Source organism: Gigantopelta aegis, chromosome 4 (assembly GCF_016097555.1).
Source record: "Gigantopelta aegis isolate Gae_Host chromosome 4, Gae_host_genome, whole genome shotgun sequence".
Taxonomy (NCBI): Eukaryota; Metazoa; Mollusca; class Gastropoda; order Neomphalida; family Peltospiridae; genus Gigantopelta; species Gigantopelta aegis.
Window position 1 is genome coordinate 53,688,420 of NC_054702.1, and position 13,507 is coordinate 53,701,926.

Below are 13,507 nucleotides of genomic sequence, written 5' to 3' on the forward strand. Positions count from 1 at the left end.
AATAACGCCTTGGTCTAAATTCCTGTATTTATGGTCGATATCTAACGTAAATATTAACTAGCTTTAGAATGGTTTCACGTTGTCATGACACTCCACGTATTATCGGTTTTCTGTAATAAGAAAAGAGTGTATTGTTAAAACTATATACCAACAATTAATGTTGCTGTTTATATAAATACTGGATGGCTTTTGTTAGAGCAATGAGGTCGCGTAAAATAATAAGATTACTAATGAAAACAAAAAGATTCTACAAAATTAAAAACCTCGCCTACTAAAAACTGAGGCACGTTAAAAACAAATTCAATGTGAAAGAAATTATGATTTTGTTCTTTGAAAACAAAATTATTTAATAAATTAAAAAAAAACCCAATATTTATAGGTTTAATTATAAAATACTATTACTCAAAAGATATACATCATTTTTGGCGGTGGGGGGTGGGGAGGGTTGGCATGGTAGCTAACTTTTACCGAGAGTGACTTTAGTTAATTTAAATGATTTAAGGAACTTTCATACTCAGTTCATTTACTTATATAATAATAATTAAAAAAAAAATAATAATAATAATAACAACAACGGCAATATTAGTACTGTATTCTATATCCCTGTTTGTTGGGGTTTTTTTTTTTTTTTGGGTTTTTTTTTTGTTTTTTTGGAGACCGGCCTCGGTGGCGTCGTGGCAGGCCATCGGTCTACAGGCTGGTAGGTACTGGGTTCGGATCCCAGTCGAGGCATGGGATTTTTAATCCAGATACCGACTCCAAACCCTGAGTGAGTGCTCCGCAAGGCTCAATGGGTAGGTGTAAACCACTTGCACCGACCAGTGATCCATAACTGGTTCAACAAAGGCGATGGTTTGTGCTATCCTGCCTGTTGGAAGCGCAAATAAAAGATCCCTTGCTGCCTGTCGTAAAAGAGTAGCCTATGTGGCGACAGCGGGTTTCCTCTTTAAAAATATGTGTGGTCCTTAACCATATGTCTGACGCCATATAACCGTAAATAAAATGTGTTGAGTGCGTCGTTAAATAAAACACTTCTTTCTTTCTTTTTGTTTTTTTTGGAGGGGTTTCCTCTCCTTTTCTTTCTCTCTCTCTCTCTCTCTCTCTCTCTCTCTCGCTCTCGCTCTCTCTCTCTCTCTCTCTCTCTCTCTCTCTCTCTCTCTCTCTCTCTCTCTCTCTCTCTCTCTCTCTCTCTCTCTCTCTCTCTCTCTCTCTCTCTCTCTCTCTCTCTCTCTCTCGCTTGTTTGTTTGTTTGTTTTGTTTTTGTTGGTGTTGTTTGTTTTCGTTTGTTTGTTTTTTGTTTGTTGTTGTTGGATTTTTTTGTTTGTTTTTTTTGTGGTTTTTTGTTCTTGTTTTGAGGGGGAGGGGTGGGGTTGTGGAAAACAGCAAGAACAGTATACATCTCAAAGCCATGTAAATCCATCCACTTGTCTCTCGTAGACTGGTAAATAACCTTCTCTGACATTATGCACACAAATTGCTCTATTTACAAGATGGTCTTAGTAGCGCAACATTCCTGAACACTGTGTCTGATCCGCCACGAGTGTTTTACTAAGAACGCCACCATTCACAATGGAGCCACAAAGCGGACGTGATTAAACAGGTAAATTATCATCACGTGACTCTAACGGCATTCTGCAGGTGTGTTTAACAGTAAATACTATTATTTTGATCTCACAGGTAAACAGGTATTACTAACGTTACTTGTGTTATTTGTTAAGACGTTTGCACCCGTGTAGTAATATACTATTATATTATACTACAACTGTCACCTATCGATTGCAGTCTTACAGTGTTTAGTATCTGTGGTATTTCGCTGTCGTGTTGAATCCTATAGCGTAAAAGGCTCCTTTTGTGTATGTGTCGTATTGCCCGGCAACAAGCAAGCGGACGCCTAATCAATGGTGTCGATATTGTGAGTTGGGCCGCGATTGACACAACCAGCAGTGAGGATTTGTACAGCTCCATTTAAATAGTTCTTGTCACGAAAACGAAAACAAAAACAAAAAAATGTCTTATGTCGTTCCGCGATACCGTTCGTCCATCGTGCGAACAGGGAAGATACCTGTGGTGGAACACCCCTCCTCCAGGGCGTGGAAGACGGAGGAGCTGTCCATATGCGGGACCCCACCCCCATTCCTGCGACGAGAGAACACGTTGGGCGGTTACCCCACCCACCATCACGACCCTGGGTATCACCGGACGTTAGACGTGCGATATACCGTTGACGACGATACACCTCGACTACTGCAGTATCCTCCAGGTATGTGGTCATACACATCAACCACTAAGGTAAATGTTTATCATATATATATATAACAAAATACCACTTGCTTTACTTTATATTTGTCTATAGCTCCATAAGACGTGTAAAATGTGTAAAAGACAGTGTATGTGTGTTTGTGTGTGTGTGTGTCTGCGTGTATGTGTCTGTCTGTATGGATGTATGTGTGTTTGTGCGTGTGTGTGTGAATGTGTGTGTGTGTGTGTGTGTGTGTCTGTATGTATGTGTGTTTGTGCGTGTGTGCCTCTGTGTATGTGTGTTTGTGTGTGTACCTGTGTGTGTGCGTGTTTGTGTACCCCCCACCCAATCCAGACACCCGCCATATACAATCCTGGCTACTCAGTGTCCTGGGCACAGTTCCTGGCGGGGGGGGGGGGGGGGGGAGTGCCCAGGACAGGCGTGTTTGAACCATCAGTGGAAGTAAACACGTGTCGGGTCTGAAGACTGATTTTACTGATATCATAACCGGCCTCAGTGATGTGGTAAAAATCCAGAACTATAAAAAGAGGCACTGAAATTATTAATACATTTAGGGGGGTAACTGATCCTACTTGGTCTCCCAGGTAGGGTACTTGCATTTAAATAAATATATACAGTATCGTCATAGTATAGTATCGATCGCTTGTTCACTAGTGTTTAACGCTTAGCAACCGTTTTGTCTGCACGCTGTGGTGTGCCATTAAGCCATTCATTCGATCATTCGTCCATTTGTTTATCCAGTCGGTCATTTACCTCTTCAATCAGTCATTCATTTTTTTTTTATTTAGTCATGTACTACAGTACTAGGTCATTTAGTCACTAAAGGAGTCAGTCAGGTAGTTAGTCAGTCAGTGAGATGTACAACCAGTCAGCCAGTCAGTAATTCAGTCAGTCAATCAATTAGTCAGTCCGTCTGGAAGTTTAGTTTGTCAGTAATGTAGTCCGTCAGTCGGGAAGTTAGTTTAGTTAGGTGGTCCGTCAATCAGTCAGCCAGTGCATACGTTCGTCAGTCAGTCATGTACTTTATTATTTACTCATCCGAGAAGTCGGTCATGTAGTCAGTCAGTCGGTCAGTCTGTCAGTCATGTAGTTTGTCAATTATTCATTCAAAAAGTCAGTCATGTTGCCAGTCAGTCAGTGATGTAATTTGTCACTTAGTCATTCAGGAAGTCAATCATGTAGTCATATAGTCAGTCAGTCAGTCAGTCAGTCAGTATCAATGTCAGTCTAACCAGATTTATTTATTTATTTATTATTCATTCATTTATTCATTTGTTCATCGTTTAGTTTATTTATACATGCATTCATTCTTTCACTTATTCGTGCGGCCAGCAAAATAATCAGCAAGTCAAGCAGTCAGTTAGTCCATAAGTCAGTCAGTCAGTCCATAAGTCAGTCAGTCAGTCCATAAGTCAGTCAGTCAGTCCATAAGTCAGTCAATCAGTTATATGGAATTTAACAACATAGTGACAGCTTTTTAGAAGAAAGTACCGCTTAACTGTTTGGAAATTAGGCTTACGTGTGCTCGCTAATTCAATGTGTATTTTCTTTGACCAGGCGCCTTCCCAGGAATGTAAGCAGGGGTGGTGTCTAGACTGTGGCGAGCGAAGTTTATAGATCTGTGTGTGTGTGGGGGGGGGGGGGGGGGGGGGGGGGGGTCGAGTTATTGAAAAAAAAATGTCCTTGAGCAGGGAGGTGTTCGACCTCCAAAACCAACCCCTGGCACACGCACCTGTTCACTGATGTTTAAAAATATTTAATTGTATTAATTGTGGTGAGCATTTAAAAAAAAAAAAAATGTAAATGTTTATTTTTAGAATATTTACAGAAACCAGGTAGACCAAGGGTCAAATTTCAAGATACACATTACACGAAAGGTTCTTCAGATCTTGAGGTAATACTATGATTATAATAGTTTTCATTGCTATTGACTGTGTTTATTATTTACAATTACATTTTTAAATTACCTTTACCTTGGCTACATTATTTGTTGTATTTTGATTGCTATTATATCAAGCTAAGAACAGGGCAATGGATTTATCTATATATAGCGTAAATATAAGTTTTAGATAATAGCAATGTAGTATGTATACTGCATGTTTGACTCCACCTATGGGGTTTTGTATGTCTTACATTGTCACGCTCTGGGTGACACCGTGTCTAACATTATGTAACCAGGATCCGTTGACAGCTCTCCGCTTAAACACAAAGAGCACCTCTGTTATGCTAGTTCCATATCCACCGAGTTTTGAATAAAAAAAGAAGATAAACCTTGAGATACCAGTGCATGTATAACATGAGAACATGTAAAAGTATTAGGTTGCCTTGTCTCAGGGTGTTAACCCTACCGTCGTTATACGCAGTGTCTGATATTCAATGCGTGTTGCATTCTGTGGCAAGTCTAAGGAGTCTTTATTGAAAACGTTAGCTGTCATTTTAAACATGGTAAAATGCGGACAAGATATATGGCCTATCTTGCTATTATCTCTGAAGTGGCCTTTGCCAATTCTATTAACATATAAACTATAGTATTAGACCTATCTAAAGAAGGCCGTAACATTGTTAACAATTCCATTACGCTGCTATCGAGTTTGTTATAAGCAGTAATTTATGAACGAAATACATTAATTATTGATAATAATGTTCGATATTAGTTCATTTACAAATAATTAGATAATTTATTGTGTAACAATAACTTTATACGTTAGATAAAGCATAAAGATAATCTTTAACAATAGAAGATCTCAAACAAAAACATGTGTAATATTTATTTATGTGCTTTTTCATATATTAATAACAATATTTATATGGCTATAAATTGTCTTTAATAGCAAAACCATGCATACTGAATACCAAAAGAAACGCAATTCAGGCTTATGGTTAGTTTGTGATCAGATTACGTGTACCTGATTGCAATCACTCAGTTCTGTCAAATGATAAACGGTATTTAAACCTGTAATTCTGTTGAATCTCAAAATGAGTTAGTCCCTTCCTAAAAAGTAAAATTTAATGTTACTCGCGTTTCTTTTGGTGCTGAGTATATCAAACCAATGTTCAGTGTGGTAGATGATCTAGGGGATTTTTAAAAAGTTATTTTCACATTTTCAGCTGAAAATAAGTCTACCGATATGAAATATTAGGTTACACCTCTTTGGTGCATCATAACATGGGAAACAAGGATAGTTTGATACATTCAGCTTGGTTATATTGGTCTTTTAATAACCTTTGATGAAAAAAATACATTTTGTTGATAATTCTGACATAAAGCGTCATAAAAGTTATCGATATTTTCTAAATCAATATATTTTAATAGAAGATATATAATAATGTAATACTTATCTATAATATTGTATATTATTCTATATTGTGTGTGTATGTATATATATATATATATATATATATATATATATATATATATATATATATATATATATATATATATATATATATATACATATATATATACATATATATATACATATATATATATATATATATATATATATATAGGTGAATATATATACCTCTTCATATCACGCGTGGCTTTTTTCTATCTGTATCAGCTGATAGGTGTGATTCAAGACAAACTAACCAATGGTTACCATGGTCTCAAGCACATGTTCCGATCCAACGATCCGTCAGGACAAGGGAAAGTATCCAGGTGAGATTAATTACTAGTAACCTTAATTACAATTGTATTGTTCTATTTTTTATTATTATTGTTTTGTTATTGACAAAAGGTATGATGGATTTTGTGCTTGATAATACAAGTTTTAGCATGTCATTATTTCAATGGATCCGACGCCATATAACCGTGAATAAAAGGTGTTGAGTGTGTCGTTAAATAAACCATTTCCTTTTATTTCAATGGATGTGCATATGGAGATAATATTTGGAGAGGTGCAGAAGGTTAATGTTTAGAAAACTCGTGGCACCGCTACTACAAGTAACACATTGTCCGTACCATAATACTTTTAGAGATCGTTTAATTGAAATACTGTATGTTACAGCGGTGTTGATTGATTGTAACATTTTATTGCGTTAAAAAAAAATGGATTAGGCTCAAGTTGTTTTTAACTTACTAGGCTTTGTCCATAATAAATTCATAATAAAGACCACAGTTATACATTCATCCTCATCATTATCATCATTAACAATAACAACAAAAACGGAACAAAAATGTATGAATGACAACAGTTTATTCTGCTTCCATAAATGTACGGGTTCTGGTAAATAACACCCATTTACAGATAGATAACTTCCATTTCTTCTTTTCTTTCTTTCCTTCTTTTTTTCTTTCAAAAATATTCATTTCTGTTCATATATATTTTTCTCTCCTTTTTTTGACAACAGGGATGCACTACTGAAGATTTTCTACAATCTCTTCGGCTACATAACAAGAGAACAGTTTGAAAATATTCTTAGAAGGTAAATCAAATAAATAGAGGCTATCTCATAGAGTTTTCCGAATACGATTTTTATGTCAACGAGTGATGTGTGAAAACCATATTTTCACGATTTGCGAAGGTGTTACGTAACTACATTGACTTCTTTATCATTGAACACTAACCAATAACAAATGACTTGGACAGATTCTTAGACAACCCGGGTTAGTTACGATATCGTAACGGAAACAGTTGTCTTCAACTCTGTTCTGATCGGGGCTGGATGTAGCCCAGTGGTAAAACGCTCGCCTGATGCGTGGTCGGTCTAGGATCGATCCCCGTCCATGGGCCCCATTGTGCTATTTTCGTTCCAGCCAGGGTACCACGACATGTATATCAACGGCTGTGGTGTATGCTTTTCTTGTCTGTGGGATGATGCTAATGGAAACATGTAGCGGGTTTCCTCCCTAAGATTATATGTCAGAATTACCAAATGTTTGACATCCAATTTCCGTTGATTCATAAATCAATGTGATCTAGTGGTGTCGTTAAACAAAACAAAGAACATTTTTTGTTCTAAAATCAGAAGAACGTCAGCGCTACGTTATCATATCTAACACCGGGTAGCTAAGTTTGTGTACCCAGGACATCGTGCTTGAACCTTAATTGGATATAAACAATGAAATGTATTGAGATTAAAATTAATTATTATTTTAGACAGATTATTTTGTTATTGTAATATTATTATTGCTGACATTTCTTCTATGCATAGTTAAAGGAGCTTTTTTGTTTAACGACACCACTAGTGCACATTGGCTATGAATTATTGGCTATTGGATGTCAAACATTTGGTAATTTTGACATATAGTCTTAGACAGGAAACCCGCTATATTTTTCCATTAATAGCAAGGGATTTTTTATATGCACTATCCGACAGACAGAATAGCACATAACACGGCCTTTGATATACCAGTCGTGCTGCACTGGCTGGAACGAGAAATTATATTCAAAGAGTCATGTCACAACTAACTTTTCAGTGTATAGTGCTGTTTGTATTCACCATACTGTTATTCAGTTGTGTAGATCGTAACTTCTTATATTACCTATTAATTATTTCATGCAAATATGGTTTTGTGTATTTGTAGACTTGGATTGGAGAGACTGCAATCGATTTCCTTTGACAGATTTATCAGCTGCTTTAAGGACAATGAGGTAATTGAATTTCTCTTTTAAGTTTTGATTTGATGGACAACGATAAATTTTGCTAATAAATTATATGTATGTTTTGCCTCAAAAATGTTTTGGCGCCAAATGGAAATTTTTGTAAAGTGTTCAATTCCGTGTAAGTTATTTTTGAAGGGGGAAATGTAGTACCAGGCAGCTTGTAAATGTATATTAAATCTGAACGACAAAACTGTTATCCGTGATCAAGACCGTATCTCTGCACAATGCAGAGTCGAATGGGCATTTGATAAAATAGTGGTTGATTCTATGAATCTATTAATGTATTAAAGCGACTCACTATATCCTGAAAACTGGGGGGTTTTTTTACAGGGACCCAATTCACATAGCTCTCTTAAGCTCGTCTAATCTTCTTTGAGAGGCTGTATGCATATCATTGTGAGATCGCACAGTTGCGAGATTACAGGGTTGAAAATTAGCAGTCGCCCGTGGCGACCTTTATTATCTAAGGGCGACTAAGAATTTTACAAAGGTAGTCCACTGATTTTAAGGTCTGGCGAGTATGGTACTAGTTAAAAGAAGAAACACACTGATACTGAATCAAATGTGACAAAGCACACCTAATAAATTCATTGTCCCATTATTTACTTTTCTAGATCAGTTCGTCCCACTTATCCACTGTGCCATTTTTCTTTCCGTTCATTAATTTGTCCATGTTATTAATCCGTAAATAATATATGCTTGTAGTTGCAATACTGCAAAGGCCTTTTCGAGGAGGGCGAGCGATCGCGGTTTCTTGCTAGACTGGTTTTTGCGTCCAATGATAAATACAACTCGTTGTAAGATATCTAACGGCCGTTCATGCAATGTTCTTTGTTTCAGTAATGAAACAAACGTTTGGCTCTGACGTATGGCATGTATTATATGCATTAATTAATGTATATTGTTTTGTAGGTTGTACAACGGGAAGCGGTGAAACCACTCAAGCATATAACCATCTTGGAAAACATCCAACCGATGTACTGTACCCCGGCATATGCAGCGAACGCCTTGAGAGAAAAACTTCACACTGGGTACTTTCATTGTTACAGATGATGATAACCTTTCTGCTTCAGAAACAACGTTATATTATATTAGCTTGGATTAAGTAATTCCAATCACATTCACTCAAAACTGAGCATCCATATATGTTAGAGAACGTATTATAGTCCTGAGTTTGCTTCATTGTATGATGTTTCCGACTAATCAAATATTTCTACGATTAAAGGGACATTCCTGAGTTTTCTGCAATGTTTAAGATGTTATCGACTAACAGAGACTTTTTTAGCGATTGTAATTGCATACCAAATATATTTTTCTGCATAAAATATTAGTTTTTCTGATCGTTCTAATATTTGTAATAGGTTAAATTTCATTTTATTTCCTAAAATATTTTGTTTCGTACGTACGAAATTATTTGAAGACAAAATCCAGTTTCGGCTTCTTACAAATATTAAAGACGACCAGAAACACGTTGAATATACAGACACTGACATTCTAAACAAGAAAATATATTTAATATGTAAGTTTAATCGTAGAACTATTTTATTAGTCGGAAACATCTTACAATGCAACAAACTTAGGAATGTCCCTTTAAGCTTACATATTAAATATATTTTCTTGTTTAGAATATCAATGTCTGTATATTCAATATGTTTTTAAAGTAAGGTTTGTTTTGTTTAACGGCATTACTAGAACACATTGATTAATTATTCATCGGCTATTGGATGTCAAACTTTGGTAATTCGGACTCGTAGTCATCAGAGGAAACCCTCTACATTTTTTCCTTATACAGCAAGGGATCTTTTATATGCACTTTAGCACAGACAGGAAAGTACATGTCACGGCCTTTGACCAGTTATGGTGCACTGGTTGAAACAACCGGCCTCGGTGGCGTCGTGGCAGGCCATCGGTCTACAGGCTGGTAGGTACTGGGTTCGGATCCCAGTCGAAGCATGGGATTTTTAATCCAGATACCGACTCCAAACCCTGAGTGAGTGCTCCGCAAGGCTCAATAGGTAGGTGTAAACCACTTGCACCGACCAGTGATCCATAACTGGTTCAACAAAGGCCATGGTTTGTGCTATCCTGCCTGTGGGAAGCGCAAATAAAAGATCCCTTGCTGCCTGTCGTAAAAAGAGTAGCCTATGTGGCGACAGCGGGTTTCCTCTAAAAACAGTGTCAGAATGACCATATGTATGACGTCCAATAGCCGATGATAAGATAAAAAAATCAATGTGCTCTAGTGGCGTCGTTAAATAAAACAAACAAACTTTTTTGGTTGAAACGAGAAGAAAACTCAATCAGTTGAATGTATCCACCAAGTTTGTTCGATTCTGAGACGCGAGCACCCCAAGCGAGCACTCAGCCGACTGTCGCTAAATGCTGCCCCTATAGGTTGAAAGGTGATGTTTAATAAAGGTTTTAGTAATAAGATTAATTTTTCTCTCTTTAATAGAATAGTAGACATCCATGACATCTTACCAGAATCCTGTTTCCTACCAAACGGCTACGTCGTTCCACCACAACTGAGGGAAGCACTAGCACAAATTGGTGTTCGACTTTGCAATGATGATTTCCCGAAAGTGTGGCTTAAGTAAGCTTATTTATTATATAACAGTTAGTGAAATATCTTAAAATATCAGTGAAATAAAAATGTTATCAGTCACTCAGTGACGATAACACATTTTGGAGTGAACATTTCACTATTTCACTTTAAAATGTGTTATCGTCACTGTAGAAAGTGTTATCTTCACTGTAACAAAGCCAGAACTATTTTGCTGCTGGCATTTTGAAAATAAAGGTAAATTGCCAAAAGTTATATATTAAATAGAATATTTCATGTTTTTCATTAACCGGCCTCGGTTGTGTCGTGGTTAAGTCATCTGACATAAGGCTGGTAGGTACAGGGTTCGCAGCACGGTACCGGCTCCCACTCAGAGAGCGAATTATAACGCTTTTTGGGGGGTGGGGGGTGGGGGGGGTTTGTTGTTAAAGGGAAATACCCTAGTTTTTAAACACTAAGGCATATTTTTTCACTATTAGAGCCGTTTTTTTATAACCGAAATCATACTTTACTTAGATTTTATTGTTTAGATTAACCATTTCTGTACATGAAAGTGTTTTGGTCATCCTGGTGTTTTTAATATCACAAAATGCATTTCTCATATTTTTAAAAACGCACGTGCGTCTGAGAAGTAATAGTTATGGAGTCGAGTTTTAGTCCATTTATAGAGGGTATTTCACCATTTCAAAGTCACAGACTCATGTTTCACTCAATTGTAACTTTATAAAAATGGGTTACAGGTTTGTAGATTAACTAAAATTAGTGTGCATTTTCATGGGCTGACACTAGAGTCTGTCACTTTAAAGGTATGATCATATCTTATGGAAATTTCTTAATCCATTCACTTTAAAAGTTTCTCACCATGCTATCCATTCATGTAAGCGTTGAACATGACTCATAGCTTTGAAAGGGTTTAGTCATTACAACACAATGACCTCAGACGCTTACTGGCTTAATGCGGGTAAACATATCTGTACTATAAATTATTAGCTGGTTTAGCAGTCTGGCACTTTTTTACTTTAAGATAAGCAACCGTATAAAAGAGGTGGCCAATGAGCAGTTTTGAAACTGACTATTTAAATTTACTTTCTATTTTCTTTCGCAACAAAATATTTCATCATATATGTTGACATAAATATTATTGTTGTACTGTGTTAACTATAAATATATTATTAATCTGCTGATTCTGTTGTACAAGCTTTGTTTGATAGTTGGATTTGATGTGACGTGATGAAATGTGATGAGACGTGAGGTATACTTTAATAAATATATAAACAATATTTTTAATATATATATATATATATTCAACAAAAGTAGGGGAACTTGAAATATTAATGTTAATATCAACTGTTAGACCGAACATACGTTTTGACCACAGACATCCTAGTAAAGAACGTTCAGGTCTGTTTATCAACACACCGAAACACATTCCGTCGTTTGCACGTGCATCAAGCAGTTACCCCGTACACGTGCGTGGGATGTCATTCTCAATTTTGACAATTTCCAGGAAGGTCGATTAATCACTGTGGAACATTATTTATGTCAATCGTTTTCATTCTGTTGATCATACAGTTGTTATTCTTTTGTTTTTAGTCATTTTTATTGTTTGAATTTGCGATTTACTGCTAAAAAAACCCGTCAACTTTCAATTTTCACTTCTGACCCCAATCGTCCTTCAAGATCTTTGGTGGTCATAAAACCTACTGTAATACTGAACTACCGGTTAAAATAGTTGCCCAATTAATTCACTATTATCATATAACCAATCCACACAGCTAATATACCTTACAATTTGGCAATTGTAAATTCTTATTATGCACAGGTTCGATCGACAAAATATTGGTGCATTGCAAACCTCGCAGCTGTTTCGCGAACTGGATCTGGACTACACAGGTCAGCCAAAGGTTGTCTCTGTGTCTCTGAGGAAGGACACGACAACTCCCAATTCCACCACTCGACACCGCTCCGAGGTGGTGACGTCGCGGACCGACTGGGTGGACAAATACACCCACGACCCGCACAACGGCAACGTCAATCTACAGAGAACCAAGACCACCGTCAACCAAACCGAGAAAAAAGTCGAGACAACCGAGTCGACGGAACTCCCGGCTGGTACCGCAGTGCTGGATCCAAAGATGCGATATCTCGAGATTGGCCATAAGAGCAAGCCGAAGTTGGACAACGTCGTAGACGAGTTGCATTATAAGGTAAATATTGAATATCGGTGCTCGTATAACTGTTGTGTAGAGCCTGATCTAGTTATTACAGCTTCGGTAAAATTGAATTACACGTTACTTTCAGCGTGTTGCATTAAATAAAAATGATCTTTTTGGGGCAATGTTTTTTATTGTCGCAATCATTTTTGTAGTACTTACAAAATGCATTTTATGACATTTAAAAAATGGCCTTTTTTACAGCTTTAGTACGATTAAATTACACGTTACTTTCAACGTGTTGCATAAAATAAAAATGATCTTTTTGGGGCAATATTTTTGATTGTCGCAATCATTTTTGTACTACTTACAAAATGCATTTTATGACATTTAAAAAACGGAGGGTTTTTTACAGCTTTAGCAGTTAAATTACACGTTACTTTCAACATGTTGCATAAAATAAAAATTATCTTTTTGGGGCAATGTTTTTGATTGTCCTAATAATTTTTGCAGTACATACAAAATGCATTTTATGAGATTTAAAAAATAAATAATAGTATTACAGTTTGTTTGGTTGATCTTCTTAAAAGCATTTCTATGATAAAAAAAAAAGTGTCAAAGTTTTATAAATTGAAGTACTGTTTATATTAATATATTTTTTATGCATTTGATTTGATTTTTGGACTATAATCATCTTTGATATTCTTGCATGTGGCGAATTCTTACGATTGTGCATGTGTTGATTGCATTGCAAAGCTTCTTTTTTTTTGCATTTTGACGTTCTTTTGATCAATCACATCAGCTTAATTTTGTTTTTCAAAGCTTTGTTGCTAAAAATGTAACACTGGAATCAAACAACGTAACACCAGTTTGGTAATAGCGTTAATATGTTTCATTGTTATTTAATAATATAAACCAGTGA

At 36.3% G+C, this 13,507-nt stretch overlaps 1 protein-coding gene across 4 annotated transcripts in view; it reads left to right on the forward strand.

Moving 5' to 3' along the window:
* The first annotated feature begins 1,572 nt into the window (after positions 1-1,572).
* Positions 1,573-13,507, forward strand: part of LOC121370749 (EF-hand calcium-binding domain-containing protein 6-like) — a 33,824-nt gene continuing 21,889 nt past the window's right edge. For 2 of the 4 annotated variants that reach the window (XM_041496187.1, XM_041496188.1), the window contains exons 1-8: positions 1,575-2,260; positions 4,078-4,154; positions 5,824-5,921; positions 6,614-6,688; positions 7,791-7,857; positions 8,782-8,900; positions 10,325-10,462; positions 12,255-12,639. In XM_041496187.1, the coding sequence (XP_041352121.1) occupies positions 2,008-2,260; positions 4,078-4,154; positions 5,824-5,921; positions 6,614-6,688; positions 7,791-7,857; positions 8,782-8,900; positions 10,325-10,462; positions 12,255-12,639 (1,212 nt within the window). In that variant the 5' untranslated portion in view covers positions 1,575-2,007. Of the gene's footprint in view, positions 2,261-4,077; positions 4,155-5,823; positions 5,922-6,613; positions 6,689-7,790; positions 7,858-8,781; positions 8,901-10,324; positions 10,463-12,254; positions 12,640-13,507 lie in introns of all 4 variants that reach the window. The other 2 variants (XM_041496190.1, XM_041496189.1) reach the window with 2 other exon arrangements.